Source organism: Equus przewalskii, chromosome 1 (assembly GCF_037783145.1).
Source record: "Equus przewalskii isolate Varuska chromosome 1, EquPr2, whole genome shotgun sequence".
Lineage (NCBI taxonomy): Eukaryota > Metazoa > Chordata > Mammalia > Perissodactyla > Equidae > Equus > Equus przewalskii.
Window position 1 is genome coordinate 49477715 of NC_091831.1, and position 19115 is coordinate 49496829.

Below are 19115 nucleotides of genomic sequence, written 5' to 3' on the forward strand. Positions count from 1 at the left end.
CCTCAGCAAAAAGAGAAGGATTGGGGGTAGATGTTAGCTCAGGGCTAATCTTCCTCAAAAATAAAAATAAAAAATGTTTTGAAATGTAATATCCAAAACCTGAATATATATATAGATGTGTGTCTATACATATTTGCTTTTATGTAACATTTTGGGAATGAGTGTGGCTTTCCTTTCCTTCTGATAATCTCCTAGGTTTATGATTTTAAATTGAAATACAATACAGATATGAAACAGTGCACAAATCATAAGCATACAGCTCAATGAATTTTCAAAAACTGAATACATCCAGATAACCAGCATTCTAAGAAACAGAACAGTACCAGCTCCTTTTGTGTCCTTTTCTTAAGTTTTTCTTCTAAGGCAGTCTTTAGTAATCAGAGTCTAAGTCAGATGTCTATCAGAAGCAACAGGGAAACAACATTCATTGTCCAACTCAAAGACCAGAAAGAAAGAGATGGGGTTTAAGACTCAAGAGGTACATTTTAAAAAATTATCTTTATTTAGGTTTCTGATTCAGCACATGTATCAAAGACTAATCAACATAAAGAAGTAAATAAGACATTAACTGGAAGTCTTACATCTCTCTAAACTCTGACCAAGAATGTCAAGATTGCCACTATTACCAGAACTCCAACCTAGTCAAGTTGTAGACAAGCTACCATGAACAACATACAGTGTGCACGGATATGCAGAGGCAAAAGACATGCTCGCCCTTGGCTCTCCTCTCTTCCTTGTTGATGTCTTTCTGTTTGACAGTCCACTTTTGCTTTCCATGCTAAGTTCCAAATAAAGTCCAAAGAAGGCTCAAGGTCAACCTGATCATAGACTCTTCCGGAGGAATGCATTCTTAGACTGTTATGCCTGCAACTTTGTTTTTGCCAGGATGAAGTTTAGATCGAGATGTACAATACAATCTAGATGACGGTGCAGACTAAGTCAAGAACTAAAGTTGAGTAGTAACCCGAGTTAAGGCATGAATGCACACACACACAAATGCACACACACAGCACCCACGCTATCATGAACATAGGATTCCTTCCATTGCCTAACAAAAGGCAACCAGGGCTTGGCAGTTACCACAACCCCGGAGCATTCTGGAAAATGCTCCCTATAATCTAACACTAACAGCTGTGTGTGTATGTTTTATCAAAAAAAAATTAAAGAGGAAAAAAGAAAAAAAAACAAAACAAAAACCTAAAAACCCCTTAATCTCTTACAATGGCTCTTGAGCATGGAACTCATGTAGCAGCGTCAATGGCTGGCTCTTTAATAATTTGGAAATAAAAGGTTGTTTTACTATGTATTTCTTTGGTAGTCATCACTACAGAGTTTTCAGTGTTGGTTACCTATAAGACAAGTACTAGACAGAAGATCAAGTTACATGGAAATATTTCTTCTGTGCTGATAAGATAAAAATATTGAGCTCTCAAAGCACAAGTTAGTATGCTTTTTCTTGCCTTATTGGGCATCCTCTACAAGCAAGGCTTTGTGCAGGAAAAGTTCATGTCTATCTAACATAAGGTGGTACATATTCTATTTTCCTACAATTGAACGGTTAACAAAAATTCACATTATTAATTATTTCTGGTCAAATCAGTTAGAAGCCAATTATAACCAACAGCAGCATTTGGTGTCAAAGCCACTTTCTGGTCACACATTCATTCCATGGTTGTGGTCAGTATCTCAGGAGTTCAGAATGGAAAACTCCTTTCAACCCACAATGAGTGAAATAAATTCAATCTTAAATACTTCCATCATCTGCCAAATCTCTACAATTCTGTCTAGAATGCCAGCATGCTTGATGAGAGAAAGCAGTTCAGAGCCCAGAGAGGTGTCAGGTATTAGGTGAGTTAATTTGGTTCTGTACAAAAGGCATGGTCATCTGGCAATGGAGTACTTATCCTATTAGCAGCACAGTGGTACCCAAGGGTCTCTGTCAGCAAGACAGGAAAATGAAGCTACTGAAGGTACTGTTGCTCCCGCCTGCCTTCGGGATGGCTACTGACTTTACAAAGGCCTTCTGGGAGTCAGTCCAGGGTTACCCTGGGCGAGTGGGCAACAGGAACAGCAGTAACCGCATTCAGTCCCCATGAGACGTGCCAGAGGTAAGTCAGCTTCCCCTAGGTGAGGGGGGCTTTTGCCTCTATGGGCTCAGGGTCTGAATCTTACGGGTCCCTGGTGGCCGAAGAATTGCCCTAGCAGGTACAGCCCAAGTGGGACGGGGTTATAAAACACTTGAAAAGGACATGAAACAGCATAACTTCAAAATAGTAGTGTTTGGTCTATCGATTCTGAATGTCCGCAGGGAGCAAGTAGATCTATGTTGAAAAAGTGCTGTTTGGAGGAGCTGGGTTTTATTTTGAAATGAAATGACAAGTCTAGGGGAATGAGCACTACATTCTGCAGAAGTCTGGATGTCAAGAACCTGTCTCTAAAAGGCTTTTACCAGGGACTGTTTGCTCACTGCAAGTGCTTTTGGATTCACCAAATGGTGATGTTTCAACTATTGTGCTTTCAGGAGGTAACTAAATTGACAGGAAGCGGAGGGAAGATCATTACATTACAGACTTCCTTGTTTGAATGCAAGACACTGTCCAACAGCACTGAAATCTATAATCTCGTAAGAGAGTCTTGTAAACATATACCATATTTCTCCTATTAGAAAAACCAAGAACTGTACCATGAAGGCAGAATGCGTTTGCCTACTCTCAGCATTACTTGGAAGGGCAATGGACCAGGAGGGACAGTGAGCTGTGGGTGAAATCCCCGGGTTTGATACGACCCCATCTGGTCGAATTGAAAACCTAAAGCCTCAATAATTACGTGCCAAACTTCTTCCTCATAGTTGAGAACTGTACTATGATTATGTATATTATACACACATTATAAATAAGATTTATATAGACATGATTTCTTCCAAACAATGGAGGAGTGACGTTCTCAGTTTGGGGCTGGAAGCAGGAAGAGGTGAAAAACCCTATTGTTGCTTTTACTCTCAAGTTCTTAAAATGCTAGTCAAACACTATTATCCAACAAGACTTTTTTTCATTCTGTAACTCTTAAATATGCATTCGAAGGCAAAAATGGAGGTTTCTAGACTGTACAATATTAAATATCTACAATGTCGTGGTTCCTTATTTTTAGGAGTGTGTTCAATAAAGAGCTAGCTAGTAGAGATGGTTGTCACAAAACATGGTCTCTTAAAAATTACCGATAAATTAATTTTCAGTTCTCTGATTATATCCAACAGATACACATTCTCATCATAAAATATACATTCTCTAGGAAGTTATTTTCGTCCACAGCATATATAAATATGCAAACACAGGTGGTAAAAATCACTTTACTACCAAAGTACAAAGCAGGAACTGCTAAAAAGCAAAAATAAAGGTGTTGCAAGTATTAAGAAAAGAGTGACTCACAGTGTTCCACTTCAAAGTGAAACCAAACGATTTATTTGTGCTAAATGAATGGAAATAACGTATTCAGAATATACTTCTTTGTACACTGCAATTGCTTATACTGGGCGAAATAAGCAGTCATCAACCTAATGTGCTACTTTCCTCTACGCCTCTTTTCTTTTCTGCCAAGCAATAAAGTATTTTGTGGTCATTATGCCAAGATATTCCTATAATGCTCATTTCAAATAGTATTTGCTAATAGTATTTTGCACCTTTAAAATATTTGTTCGAACTCTATTCGAGGGGAACACAAATAAAGAATGCAAAGGGAAAATAGCTGTTTTTGTTACAATCACATTGCCTTCTGCAGCAGAAATCAAATAGCACGTTCTAATCAGCCATCGCAACCACTGGTGGGTAGGACAACATTTATCGACTCATGTTAGAAAGGGTCAGTTTGGGAAGATTAACATTAAGGATAAAGAAAGAATCACACTTCAATATACAATAATTATCCATCCTACGTATGCGGAATAGAGACAGCCATATGATCCGTTACTTTAGGCTGTTTTACAAGAGACACGGATGTTGATATATACTGAAAATAACCTATAAAAAGTGTATCTGTAGAAAGCTCTATTAAACAGTATACTGTGTTGGGCACTGATCCATCTAACTTTCCATTCTACACTGAAAGCTAGATTTTCAAAGGTCTGAATTGTAGTGCTAAATTATTGGTATGTTTGGTAAACACCATTATAATGGGGGGAGGGGCAATAACAGCTCAGTAATTTTCTGCAAATTCATGGAAAAAAATATAAAAAAGATATCCCTTTTTATTTTACAAACCTAAAAGCCAGGAAAATGAAGCTCTGGGGCCAAGCAAAAATTGCACACTGCTGCTGAATTACCAAATATTGAATAGCGAATGTTCCAGCCAGGGAATGGACGTACGTGTAGATTCAAGTAAAACACTGATGGAAAAAGTCGTCTGTTTAGTGTTGTTGACCCACAACACTGGCTGCGTTTCCGACAAACATTTACAGCACAATTAATAGTGAAGCTTAGATAACCTCAGTGCAAATAAGTCAGATCCAAATATGCCAGGGAAGGAAGCCTTTGGCATTGAGTAGACGGCTCCACTGTACGAGTCCCAACGTGAGATTCAGACTAAGCACATGCATTAAGGCTGGGAGGAGGGGTGCACCGAATGTTGCGAGGGGGCGGGCTGCGAAGTGGCTGCTGAGGGGACCGCAGGCTGCATGGGTGGCGGAGGCGGAGGCGGAGGCGGCTGGACTGGGGTCTGTGTGTTGGGAGATGGAGGCGGCGTGGGCCGCTTGAATTTGTCAGGACTGTTGCTTCTCCGTGGTGAAGGCCTCTGGAGAGAGGACAGAAACAGCAGGTCAGTCTAGGTACAGATAGCGCCTTTCTAACACAGCCCTGACCTAGAGCTGAGGCTAGTGGGAAGCTGACCAACAAAGACAAGAAGCAAGTGATTTCCTTGTCCATTCCTACAAGATTCTGAACTAGTCATGAAAGCTTAGACAAGGTAGAGTTTACACCCGCACCGACGCAAAAGCCAGGCAACATTACTGTGAAACTTGCATTGACCAAACTGCTGGACTTGGGCCCTTCAATGAGACAGCACTAAAATTTAAAAACAGCTGTCACATCCTCCCCTGAAATCTTTTCCATCCATTGTATGTTCCCCTGTTCCTTCTATCACTCAAACAAGTTTTCAATATTCTGAAAGCTACAGCTCACCTGAAAACACTCCTGCTTTTACACTAAGCCCATTAAACCAGCAAAACAGCTTCAGAAACATCTTACATCTTCTCTTTTAAAGATTCCCTTATTGGGAATACCCTCAATTCTCACCTATTCTCAAACCTCTTTTAGCTACATTTCCAATCGCTCTATTAGCCAACTAAATAACCAGCTCTAAAGAAAAACCTCCCACTGAGTGGAGTTTGAACCAGATGCACTTAAGCTTCCTTCTAATTCCAGGAGAGAAAGTCCTGAGTAGAACTAGCAACAAGGCTAATTTCAGGAAGAATATCAAGGGCCAGTGAACTGTGAAGGTGCAGACAATAAATACTTTAGACATTATGGCAACCAACAATAATTTGTTATGGCAAAGAGCTGGCCAGAGTTCAAGAGAGGCATTGGCCAGGGTTCAAATTACATTTCACAAAGGGCAATTTTTCTCAGAAACTGAAGTTGAAGTTTCACCTCCTGGGAAGGATTTTAGTTTCAACAGCAGAATTCAATAGCAAACTCTTGGGAAGTCTGTAGTTTTAAGGTGAACTGATGGAGGGAGGGAAGACAGGTTAATGTCTAAGGGCATCAATCTTAGTCTCCCAAGGACCAGTTGCTGCCATCATCAGGAGTCAAGTGCTGCTTCCCGCACCATGGATACTTACTGTGATACCATGGGATGCTCCCATATGCTGCACATGAAGACCTGGGGAATTGTAATAAGACATTCCGGCTCTAGTCAGTGAAGTTGGTGGTGTGAAACCAACTGTGTGACTTGCATACGATAGACCTGAAATAGAACAGCAACTTGTAAGTATTATTCCAAATTCATTTATCTGGTGTCTTCAACCATCTAGGCGGCTTTAAAATGCAGAAGTTCTCAGTTACCCACAAAAATGAAAACAGATGAGAAGAGTAGCGGGCTCACCAAATGACCTGCTGGATAACACGGGATAAAAATGTCAAGCCCTGGAACAGAAAAGAGAGCCCAGAAATACATCCACGCATAAATGGTCAAATGATCTTCAACAAAGGTGCCAAGAATACACAATCAGGAAAGGATAGTCTCTTCAACAAACAGTGTTGGGACAACTGGATATCCACATGTAAAAGAATGAAACTGGACCTCTTTCTCACACCATACGCAAAAATCAACTTGAAATGGATCAAAGACTTGCACATGAGACCTGAAACCGTAAAAGAAATTGTTGAAGAAAACACAGGGGAAAAGCTTCACAATACTGGTCTTGCCATGATTTCTCAGATATGACACCAAAAGCACAGCCACAAAAGCAAAAATAGACAAGAGGGATGATGATATCAAACTAAAAAGCTTCTGCTCAACAAAGGAAACAATCAACAGAAAAGTAACCTATGGAATGGGAAAAATTATTTACAAACTGTATATCAGATAAGGGATTAGCATCCAAAATATATAAGGAACTCCTACAACTTGATAGCAAATAAACAAATAACCAGATTAAAAAATGGGCAAAGGACTTGAAAAGACATTTCTCCAAAGAAGACATACAAATGGCCAATAGGTACATGTAAAGATACTCAATATCACTAATCATCAGGGAAACGCAATTCAAAACCATGATGAGATATCACCTTGCACCTGTTAGGACAGCTATTATTAAGGAAAAAAAAAGATAAGCATTGGCAAGGATGTGGAGAAATTGGAACCTTTGTGCACTGTTGGTAGGAATGTAAATTGGTATAGCCACTATGGAAAACAGTATGGATGTTCCTCAAAAAATTAAAAATAGAACTACCATGCGATCCATCAATCCCACTGCTGAGTATTTATCCAAAAGAATTGAAAGCAGGATCTTGAAAATTTGCACTCCCATATTCACTGCAACATTATTCACAATAGCCAACATGTAGAAACAACCTAAATGTCCATCACAAGAGGAGCAGATAAAGAAAAGATGGTATATACATCCAATGGAATATTCTTTAGCCTTTAAAAAGACGGAAATTCTTTTTAAAGAGAACATGGATGAACCTGGAGGACATTATCCTAACTAATATAAACCAGTCACAGAATGACAAATACTGCATGATACCATTTATATGAATGTCTAAGTCAAGCTCATAGAAGCAGAGAGTAGAATGGTGGCTGCCAGGAGTTGGGGGTAGGAAGAAATGGGGAATTGTTGTTCAATAGGCATAAAGGATCAACTATACAAGAAGAATAAGTTTTAGAGCTCTGCTATACAACATTGTGCCTACAGTTAACAACACTGTACTGAACAGTGAAAAATTTGTTAAGAGGGTAGATCTCCTATTAAGCGTTCTTATCCCAATTTAAAAAACAAAGTCAAGCCCTGCCAGGAGTCCAACTGAGATGTAGGAAAGCAGCAGGAAGACATGAGAAGAAATGAGAATAAATGAAAAAAACAGAGCAAAGGGATAAAAATCAGATCCAAGAAAAGAAGTGTCAAAAGATACACCAACAATCACGAGACAAAACTACTGTGTGTGTGTGTGTAGGAGCCATAAAGACAAACAAAAACCACAAGGGAAAACTCTGCAACTTCAGGATATTCAATGAAGAAAATAAAATCCCTATGTATGCCGATGTTCCCCAAAAGAAACTGATAGTTAAGAAACAAGCCCCAGCCCACTAAAAAGTTCTAAGACCCTAGGATCACCTCCAAAGAATTTTAAAAGTATACATGCCTAGCCTCTCCCGACTATTAGAGAGGTCTGGGTTGGGGTCCAAACAGCCATATTTTTCAAACATTCCAAAAGCGGACATCACCCACGCGTAGCCTAAGCAGCCTTGGTCTCTGCCAGTTCAGTGCTGATGGTCCAGCGGTCTGGGGCATTGCTTATTTATCACTGCGTAAATGTGGCTATCTTACCATCTTTGAGTTCCTGGGTTCTACCAGGGTATCTAGCACGCACTAAATTCCACTTGAATGAACGGAGTGAAAATGGAAACAAACGAGCAACTTGGAGAGTTTGGATAGAACTCTCTCTTGTCAATCACTTTGTATCTAAGATCAGCTGTTAGGGCTGCTTTTCGATTTGACATATTTCCATTTCCAATTGTGGATTTTTGGTGCACATTTACAAAATGGAGGTCTTAGCTTTGAGAGCTAAGCGGTTATTTACTTGATGTTTATCTCACAAGGACTTCGTTCACCTGGGGAAGCAAGAAAGGGTTTTCTTTAAACAGCTTTGGGGAATACAACCCTAATCCTATTTCTTATGAAAGCGATGAAACTTAACAGAAAGGCTATGAAAGTGGATCCTTATCCCCAGATAGAGAACCTCAGGGAGTTCAATTCATAATAAAGATAAATAAATAATAAGATCTAGCCTACTTTCTAATATTACAAGGTTAATTATTAGTATGTTAAACTGCTGATCAAGAATCTTCAGGCTCCTTACTGCCTACCTAATAGAAAAAAAAAATCCCTTCCCTGGCTATTATAAAGGCCTTCTGCATTTGGCTCCAAACTGCCTGCTGATGTTCCAAGTCAGTGGTTCTCAACACTCAGTGTTAAAGCCCTCACCCAACCCCAAATCAAATGAATCAGAATCTATGGGGAGCAGGGCCCCAGGGCAGCTGGTGGTAAGAACCACAGTGACCTTATCACTCTTGACTCTGACCTCCAAGTCCTAGTTCATGCCGTGCCCTTTGCCTGGGATGCCGTCTCTTTACCACAGGGCTTGCTTCTTCCTTCCCCCACCCGCGTGTCAGTCAGGACCTCACTCAGCCTTTGAGGCGGCAAACAGCCCAGACTCTAGAGCCGACTGCCATCTTATCTCGGACTCAGTTCTGCCACTTGGCACTGAGTGACAGTGGACTTTAGATCCCAAGTGTAAACGGGATTACCATAGCGACGTCACAAGACTGTTGTGAGAATGAAATGAGTTCATATCACAAAGTGCTCCGAGAGTGCCTGGCACAAGTAAGGGCTCAGAAAGTTTCAGTTCATTAACTCCTCCTTCAAGGCCCATCTCAAAACTCTCTAGGCTGCCAGCTCTCCTTTGAATCTCAATTTAACCCATTTTTTAAATAGTTCTTTAAATTATAATAATTTAAAAATTACAACTTTTTATTTTGAAATAGTTTATGATTCACAAGAAGTTACAAAAATACTATAGTGTTTCCATGTATGTACCCTTCACGCAAATTCCCCCAATGATATCTTAAATAACCATGGCACCTTGTCAAAACGAGGAAGCTGACAGCAGTCCAATACCAGGGCCTGAGGTACAGACTTCATCCGGATTTCATCAGTTTTTCCTGTACTCTTTATGTGTGTATCACTGCATACAGCTCAATGCAATTTTATCACATCTGAAGATTCATGAAACTGTCACCACAATCAGGATACAGAACTGTTCCAGCGCCACAAAGAGACTCCCTCACGTTAGTCCCTTGAACAGTCACACTTTCCCTCTAATCTTAACCCCTGGCAATGACTGACCTGCACTCCATCACTCTAATTTTGTCACTTTGAGAACGTTCTAGAAACGAAATCATACAGAATATGACCCATCGAAATCAGCTTTTAAATTCATCATAATGCTCCTGCAATCCATCCAAGGTGTTGCATGTATCACATTAACTCCTTTTTATTGCTGAGTAGTATTCCAGCAGTAGATGAGTGGATGCACTGTGGTTTAACTACTTAACTTTGCAAGGGATTTAACATACAGAAAATTCATTATATTTGGCCCTGTATTAAGAGTTTCTTGATTCTTGTACTTTTTTCCCCACTTCCCCAGGTCCTATTGTTGATAAGCAATTAGAGGCCAGAGACCGTCTGACTAATTGTTGTTTTTCCTTAAGTTGGCCCAAAGCGCACAAAAGCTGCCACGCTTTGTGTTGGACTTTCTTTTGATTTCTCCTCTTAAAAAAAAACAAAAAACAAAAAACAAAAAAACAGTCACAGCAGCGTAGTCCTGGGGTGGATCCTGACCTCACAAACTCAAGTCACTTCTACCTCACACTTACTCTATGGCAACCTGCATTACTGCAGCATTTTTCTTAGTCAACCTGAAGGGCACCCCTCGTTTTTAATTATTATAACAGACAAAATGAGATGTCCCTAACATGAAGCTATTTTACTTTCCAAAACCACAAAGCCTTTATTGCTGCCACCCTTCCAAGCAATCCCTTCACTTCATTGTGCTGTGAAACGCTCCTCCACCCCCTCCCCCACACACTTTTTTCCCCACTCTGTTTCAAATCTGTTTACCAGCGAGCACAAGAACATCAGTCTCATCCCTTCGGTCACAAGACGCAATCCTTGGCCTGCTACCTTTTCTTTCCTCCCTCCACTCCACTTGCCAAGCCCCTGCCCCCAGCTTCCTCCTTATTCCTCGCTGGATCATTTACTTGCCCTCCTGGCCTGGGAGCCCCACGCTGTGCTGCTGCTGAGCCAGAGACCCCAGGGAGAGAGTTTTCGGGGTCAGATGAAGACAAGCATGCCTTTGAGGGAAAGGTTTCTAAGGAGCGAAGCCAGGAGCAGAAGCAAAGCCAGTTCCTTCTTGCCCGGACTGCCTAGCGGGGCTGAGTGCCACTCACCAATCACTGGAAGGATGAGGAGGCAGCTGGTGCTCGAAAGAACACAAGTTTTAGAAACAAGACACGCCCTGCCTTGCCACTTCCTGGCCATGTGACCAGTAGCTACTGAACCTCTGAATCACTGCTTCCTCAATTTTAACATGGGAAAATTATTAATTATTATATTTATATACATATCATAACGTAATAATACGTTAATTATTCTGAGGATAAAAATGAGATAATGTACATACAACATAATAAAAGAAGCATAAGAGATGTGCTGTGATGCATCTTAAATAACCAATCTACCCAAGGTTGTTGTCAATCAATTGGCACTTAAAATCATTGGCAAAGACAGTCTCTCTCTCTCTTTTTCTTGGTTGAGGAAGATTTGCCCTGAGCTAACAACTGTGCCAGTCTTCCTATATTTTGTATGTGGGTCACCACCACATCATGGCCGCCAATGAGTGGTGCAGGTCCGTGTCCCAGAACTGAACCTGAGCCGCCAAGTGGAGCATGCTGAACTTAACCACTAGGCCACTGGACCAGCCCCAAAGACAGTCTTTTTAAAAAGGTTTTTCAGAGTTAAATTTCTTTCAGGTTAAAAAACATTTAACGAAAAACACCAGCTGGCACTATAACATTTATGCTTAAAATTTTCAAGCTCAGACAGTCTTCGTAGTGATTTGTTTTTGTGTTTTTGATGTTTCTGAAAAACACATGACTGCCTTCTCTCTGTTTACAAGATTCTTACATGCTAGCAGGGAACACATTTGTGGATGCCTACTAAATGCATCAGAAACGCGTCGCAGAAGTAGCAGAAAGCATGTACTCACCGGGTGATATAGGCCTGCTTGAACTCGGAGAAGGCGTGTAAGGGATCGGGCTAGACACAGTGCGAGGTCTTAATCCTTGTGCAGACATCTCGTTAAAATACCTAAGAGAGACAGGGGAAAGGATCAGAACCGCCTGCACATCAACAGTTCTTTTTTTTTTAATTTTTTAAAATTATTTATTTATTTTTTTGAGGAAGATTAGCCCTGAGCTAACATCTGCTGCCAATCCTCCTCTTTTTGCTGAGGAAGACTGTCAACAATTCTTAAGAGAGCTCCTTTGAGAAAATGTTTGGGGTTCACCCCTTAAGGTCAAACTCCCGAATGTTTAGAGCGTGATGCGGTTGCTAGGAGACACATACAAAATGGACTCTGGAGTTACCCTGCTCCAGTGCTCGGCAAACTCCTCTCCCCAGAGGGTATAGATCAGGGAATATGGGATGTTCTAGCTCAGGATGGAGGCCTAGTGACAGAGCTGTGCCACACAATAGAGAAGACTGAGCTTTCCTCCATCATGCAACAGCTGTGCAGAAATTCACCTCCACTGTCCCAAGAACTACAGACACAGCCACATTTTAATGGCTACATTTCAATTGTTATTTGAAACTCAAACCCAAACAAGCCCTGTGAGATTTATGTCATCACATTAAAGCTTAAAAATAGGTATTGCTGTACACTGGATGTCACTGGTTTACAAGACAAGCCTTGCTTAATAAATAGTCACACGTTGGAAAATCATAAAAGACACGAGCACTGAGCATCTACTGCAGGTCACACTTAGCCACACCATGCTGGGTCCTGACTTCGGAAGTCACATCACACCTGAGAATGCTCAAGTGTGATCATCAGGAACACCAACTCTCACCTTGGGAACAAGCACACAGCGCTGACGAGGAGAAAAATCGCCTTGAAAGACTTCCTAATAAAAGCTGTCCTTCGCAGGCCTTATGGCCAAAGGAAGAACGTCCACACACGCAAACACGTTTGTCCCAGCGAGGCCCTTGGCTCTGACAGCCAGTCAGTTTACACAACACAGCCATTTCGACGCTGGTTTATTCGACTCGAAGGAAACCAGGCTCCCAAATTTGACGTGCATCTCTCATCTAGATACCCCACCACTGATTCTTCCTCCTGTCTTTAGAGCAGCCCACCATGGTGGTACCAGGTGGGACCTCTCCTTGTGTTCCACACATCCAGGTAGGCAGCTAAGACCACCTCTTGGTCTTTAAGGAATAAACACACTTACAGACATCTCAAGTGTCTGACTATTTTCTTTCTTTCAAATGTGACATCATTCCCAGGAGGGAGAAAAGTCTTTATTGGGTGGCTGTACCCTACTGGGATAATCTGACCTACGAAAGGTAAGGCAAACCTTCTCAAGTAACTACGAGTTCTGTTAAAAAATAGAAGAAGTCTAGAAGCCTGAAGTAGTTTTGGTATTGTCACCACGGTCAGAAGAAATTGTCCCTCAGAGCGTGTCTTACCCAAAATCAAGTACAGGGTGCTGTGTGTGTTAATACACCATCTGCTCCACGTCTTAGGTAGTTAATAGAGTAGTTAATAAGTTATTTAGTATTCTAGCTGACGTTTTTAGTCAAACGGTTTTCAGAGGTTAAGGATTTCAAAGAGAGTGGGACACTGTCAGAAAGATATAAGTGAAATTCAGAGTTAAGGATGACAATTTTATAGTACAAACTTTTGAGAAAGCATAATAGTTATTCTTTTCAAATGAGGACACACATATACAGATATTTTAAATAGGATGACCCATTTTCCTATTTTATAAAGTCTTTCAAATTATAAAAAGACCTTCATTATAGAAAATCTCACTTTTCTTGAAACGATAATACCACTTTCCAGAGCAAATCGATCAAAAGCCTTGTTAGCCCACTGGATCTATTCAGCAACAGAAACAAAGTGCTGATCTGCTAATGTTGCCCACATGTTTCTAAAACGCATGTTTTGGCATCAATAGCCAGTACTACTCGTCACAGCCCCTAGGAGACCCCGGTCTCAGACAGTGGCCGCCTGGTCCTCTCGGGGGGGCTCCTGAGGAAGCTCTGTCTCACCTCACACTGAGACTGAACGTGTAAGGCCAGGGCAACCTTGATCCAGAACAGGGAATTTCCCAGCAGAAATGATCTGGTTCAGAGAAGGCTAATTCCCTAACTGCTGGATTTCTCTACTAATGGAACAATCTTTTCAATTTGGATTTGTTGCATATCTTAACTACCTTACTCCCAAGTATGGGGAAATGGGGGAGAGGAAGGAGGAAGAGGAGGAGGGGGAGGAAAATTTGGATGAGAGAAATACTGAGACCGTTTCCTCTAGTTAACCAAAAGATAACTGTCCTTTTCCAGCCCACTGCTCAACGTGACAACGAGGGGGTTTGGTGTGGAGGCTTGAGCAGATAAATGCCCTGCATTCATTTTGTTTTTTAAAAAGTGGCTGTAGAAAGGCTCACAAGTTACCAAGCATGTTAAGGCCAGGCTTCTGGCTTTCAACACCCTCCAAGTGTCTCCTGCTGATTCTTTCAACCTCTACACGCATTTGTTCCCTTAGGCTGTACTATGGCTTGCTTATTTGTATCTATGAATTAAGATGCTGCCATCCTTTAAACAGACCTAACACAGTATTAGACTAATACAACAACAAATGCAAACTCTGCCTCTTTACACGTAGCCCCCCCTCCATCTCTCTCCCCACCAAATAATTTTGGATAGGCAACTTTTTCACCTTTTTTGTGTTGAAAGAAAACAATCAACTTCTTCATTTATCCCATTCTCAGCATCTACTTTGATGCAGTGGTATTTATCATCACGATAAATAACTGTTTAAGCATCACCTTCCATATCTAACAGAATGTGAAGAGAGGCCTCTTAGAGAACCTGTTGTGGTGGTGGTTGTTGTTCTGAGGCTTGTAAGACTGCACACACCTTTCATCATCCATTTCCAAGCTGGACTCGCTCTCAGAGAGCTGTCGACAGAGGGCTTCTCTTCTCTCCATCTCCCTCTGCAGCTTTCTCTGCAGCCTCAAGTTCTCTTCCCTCATGTGACGTTCCTCCTCCAGATACTGGGCCATTTTCTCTGAATCTGAAAAACCAGAGTTCTCAATTAAACCAAGTTTCATATTCAAATTTTAAAAACAGACTACAGTCCAGCTCCTATATCACAATGGGAACTCTTGCAAGACAGGAATTGTCACTCTTCCATACACGATGAGATCTGAGTTTAAAGTTTACCCCAATTACCAAAGTTTACCAACGATTTGCACTTAAGGAAAAAAAAAAAAGCCATGCTGAGAAGTTAGGCATCTTCACTCCCACTTCCTTCCTTCCAGAGTGCCTTATGAGGAGGAGGAAATGGTGGAGTTGTAGCTAAGTCTGCACTTAGCAGGTACGAGAGCTCTCTCTATATTGCTGGAGCCGAGAGGGGAGGGGGCCCAGCGGAGAAACAGATTCAACCATGGGCTCCTCTCTAGACACCAATTCTGCTGCCCCTCAACTCCAGACACCACATGGCAAGTCACCTACAGGAGCCTGTCACACTTATTAACACACTCACAGTGCACTGTGGTGAAGGCACACTGAGAACCAGTGAACTAGAACACGCTCAGTAAGAGTTATAATTCTTTTCATAGAAATAGAAATTAACACAGTAAACAACTTTAGATGAATATCTCAAATAAGTCTCATTTTTGGTGCGTGGGCATGGGTGGGTGGGTGGGTGCATGCGTGTGTGCGTGTGTGACTGTTTCTCTGACTCATGCACAGCCTTTCTGAGTCAGACAGCAGGTAAAAACCTATATGCATACTAGGCTCTTGGGATAGCATCTTGCTTATGACAAACACCCCTTCCTCAGGAGCCGTCCCTGCCACAGCACGGGTCTCCCAGGCCAGAACTGACTAGCCCACGGCTAGATGCTGGACCCAGGCTGAGCCAGTCAGATTCTCTCTCCCAGGAATCTGAAATGTGGAACTGACATCCTCATGGGGCTCTAGAATCTCCTTCTGCTGAGTTCCCTATCATAACTCCCGCCCTTCTGAGGTTATTCTGTGGCAGACTCGAGCACTATTCCAATAACTGGCAAAACATGACACCCCCTCCTCCTTTTCTGGTTTACCTTAGACAGAATCTGTTGTTACTAAGTAACCAAAACAACCTTAATACAAAACTCAGTGTCTATCCATCTTCTTACTTCCTTCTTTTTCCCTATCTCAGCCAAGGAATTTTCGGAAAAGTAAAATCTCTATCTACTTCTTTTTTCTAAAAAATAGCTACAAATTCAGAGTGGCTAAGATCACATCTAAGAGAGAGTCCCACAGCTTCCTGCTCCATATTATTAGGCCCGCCCAAATTTAAGAAAGAAGGAAAGAGCTGAATGCCACATTGACCATTTCTCTCCCACAAACTGACCCTATTTCAACTCCCAAATTCATCAAATCAGTTTCAGTTTTAAGCAATTCTATGAAGATCTGACATTTCAGCAAATAACGACTTTTGATGATAAGTCCTCAATGATTTCCTAGACAGCATAATCACAGAATATAAAAAAGCTCTTCAATATCCTTATTTTAGAAATTCAAATAAAAATAGCCAAATTATTAAACAATATTACATGCACTAAACACTAAATCCCCTTGGTTGTTTTCCACATAACCAGAAACCCTGCTGTCTAATCCAGATGCAAAAATCTCTTTAATTGAAGGCATGCTGGGAAAATATTTACAAAGACACTTTTAATAGAAATGATTTAAATTATTTCATCTCAAATGTGCAAGCGTGCAGAATTTTTCACTAGCTCTACAGGTTACACTAGATTGGCCCCTTGGAGTACTTACTGTTTCTAGAACTAGAAGGGCGGCTGTCAGAGCAAGTTGCCATTCTTTTCCATAAATAGGAAAGCTTCACAGAATTGAGGACTCATGAGGCTTCAAGAATAATCATTTAAAAAGAAACATTGTCTTTCAAAGAAAATGGCAATCCTTTAGCATTTGGGGAAGCCAAGCAGGGGGATCCTTAAACAATAATCTATAGACACGGGTGATGGCTGGAAGACTTCCTGGCAGTTCAGCAATTAAATTAGCCCAGAAAGCCAGAGGCATAGAGAAGGCACCAGGCCCAGCACCTCTGGTGTTCCAGACCCAGGTACAGACATCCGACACCATGACATTCCTTGGGTGCCCTCTGCTGGCACACTGCCACACTGATTTCAAGAGACTGGATTATTCCCATGAATCATTCTCTTACCTTTTCTCACACAGAGCTCTCTAGGATTTAGGGGCTACAGCTTATGTCACCCCTATCTTCGGCCATCTCGCAATATTTAGTCAAAGACACCATCAACTGAGGGTAACTTCCAGACAGACTCCAAAGAGGTGAGTCCCAAATGATCCAAAGGTGGCCCGTACATTTTGTGCTCCCTTTCAAGTTTATGGTTAGAAAACACTAATGCCTGGACTCCATTCCTACCTAATGAAATCGGAATCCCAGAGGATAAGGGCTATCCATATTAAAAACTCCCCAGGGGGTTCCAATGTTCAACCAGAGTTAAGAACTATTCGAAGAGAGGTTCAAGTCCAGAAACAGTTGGACTGCGAGGGTGAGGATGAGGCATATGGATGAGGAACAGCCTCTAAACCGGACCCAAGCCCACTGTGAACAGCTAAGTGCCAGTTGCTGCTTCTTTAGTTCAGATTTCTCTGTCCTCATAAAATCAAAACGACAATTATGGATGCCTCTGTTGGTATCTGCAAATATCTGTTGGCTCTTCAAAGACCAAATAGTGCAGTAGGAAGGAGCTAGTGAGAATGGAAAATTCTTTCCAAATTTCTTCTAAAAATTTTGTCTGGGGCAGAAGGCAAGTATACATGAGAAAGAAAACTGCAAACTAACAGTACTGGAAAGAGCACAGAAAGATGTAAAAGACACTTGTCTGCCCAACACAGCAAAAACTCAAAAAACATCCTAAAAAAACAATACTTGAGAACTCCTTGATTTGTTTTCATGGAATATATGTAGTGATTCCCAACCTGGGAGACACATCAGAATTAACTATATAAAAAAAAAAAACAAAACAAAAAACAGAAGACCAGGTTCCACCCCTAGAGTAAGCCCAGACACCTGTGTGAGAATAATGGCCTCCCAAAGAGGTTCACATCCTAATCCCTGAAGCCTGTAAATATGGGACCTTAAATGGCAGAAGGGACTTTGCAGATGTGATTAAGTTAAGGGCCCTGAGAAGGGGATTTATCTTGGACTATCTGGCTGGACTCATTGTAATCACAGGATCCTTATAAGGGAGAGACAGGAGAGTCAGAGTAAAAAGGAGATGTGACAATGGAAGCAGGGGTGGCAGTAATGCCAATGCAAAGAAGGGGCCATGAGCCAAAGAATGCAGGCGGCCTCCAGGTGCTAGAAAAAGCCAGGAAACAGATTCTCCCTTAGAGCCTTGTAAAGGTAACCGGCCCTGCGGACACCTTGATTTTAGCCAACTGAGACCTGTTTTGGAATTCAGACCTCCAGGACTATAATATAATAAATTTGTGTTAAAAATAAATAAATAAATTTGCATTGTTTTAAGCTACTAAGTTTGTGGTCATTTGTTACAGCAGCCACAGGAAGCTAACCCACTGTATTTTTTAAAGGTTCCAAGAATGATCTTGATGCACCATCCCAGATGCACCACCGGACTAGAACTTGCAATGAACTTTAGAGAAGAAAACATAAAGATAAGAATCACTGAAATTTTAAACGCACATTCCATTCGACTCAGCAAATCCACCTCCTGGAATTTATCCTGAAGGTGTTTTTGCACAGGTATCAAATGTGTGTACAGAGATGTTCACTGTGGTTGCAGCATCACAAACAAAAAGGGTCCATTAAATAAATTAAATAAATTATGGCATATCCATATAATCGAATACTACACAGTCTTTAATAAAGAGAGTAAGGCAGCTCTACACGTACTGGCAAGGCAAAAAATTAAAACATACACTAAGTGAAAGCATAAAAACGCCAAAGAGTATATATTCATTTTGCCACTACTTGAATAAAAGAAGTTTATACACACAGACACATATACCTGGAGGAATATATAAGAAATATAATCGTGAGACCTGGGAGCCTGGGGGTCAGGAGAGAGAGGGAGACTTATTTTTTCCCTACACATCTTTCACTATATTATCTATTCAAGTAAATTGATCAGAGACCTGAGCAAAGGCACGGTGACCTAATCGACTGTTCAGAAATCTACTCCCTTTGATCTCCAACTCAACATCTTGACCTTTTCCAAAATAATAAGTATAAATTCCAAAAGCATCTAGTCTTCAAGTACCATGAACAAATGTTAGCTGAAGCTAAAATTTAGTAGTAGGGAAGTTAAACACTCTATTCTCTGTCTTCATGCCCCAAAAGTATGTTGAGGTCTCCTGCACAATCCTAGAGATGAACACATGGAGAAGATTTAAAATATTACCTGTGATTCTGGACCCTTCTGAAATTATTTGAATTATTTTCTAGACGTATTCTGAACTATTTGCCCTGCCCTACCATAATATTTTTTAAAAAATTATCTATTCC

At 41.1% G+C, this 19115-nt stretch overlaps 1 protein-coding gene across 1 annotated transcript in view; it reads right to left on the reverse strand.

The window, feature by feature from the left end:
• Nucleotides 1-479: 479 nt before the first annotated feature.
• Nucleotides 480-19115, reverse strand: part of CCDC6 (coiled-coil domain containing 6) — a 108318-nt gene continuing 89682 nt past the window's right edge. The window contains exons 6-9 of the mRNA XM_070562541.1: nucleotides 14471-14627; nucleotides 11538-11638; nucleotides 5828-5952; nucleotides 480-4782 (exon numbers count right to left, since the gene is read on the reverse strand). Coding sequence (XP_070418642.1) covers nucleotides 4588-4782; nucleotides 5828-5952; nucleotides 11538-11638; nucleotides 14471-14627 — 578 coding nt within the window. The 3' untranslated portion in view covers nucleotides 480-4587. The remainder of the gene's footprint in view (nucleotides 4783-5827; nucleotides 5953-11537; nucleotides 11639-14470; nucleotides 14628-19115) is intronic.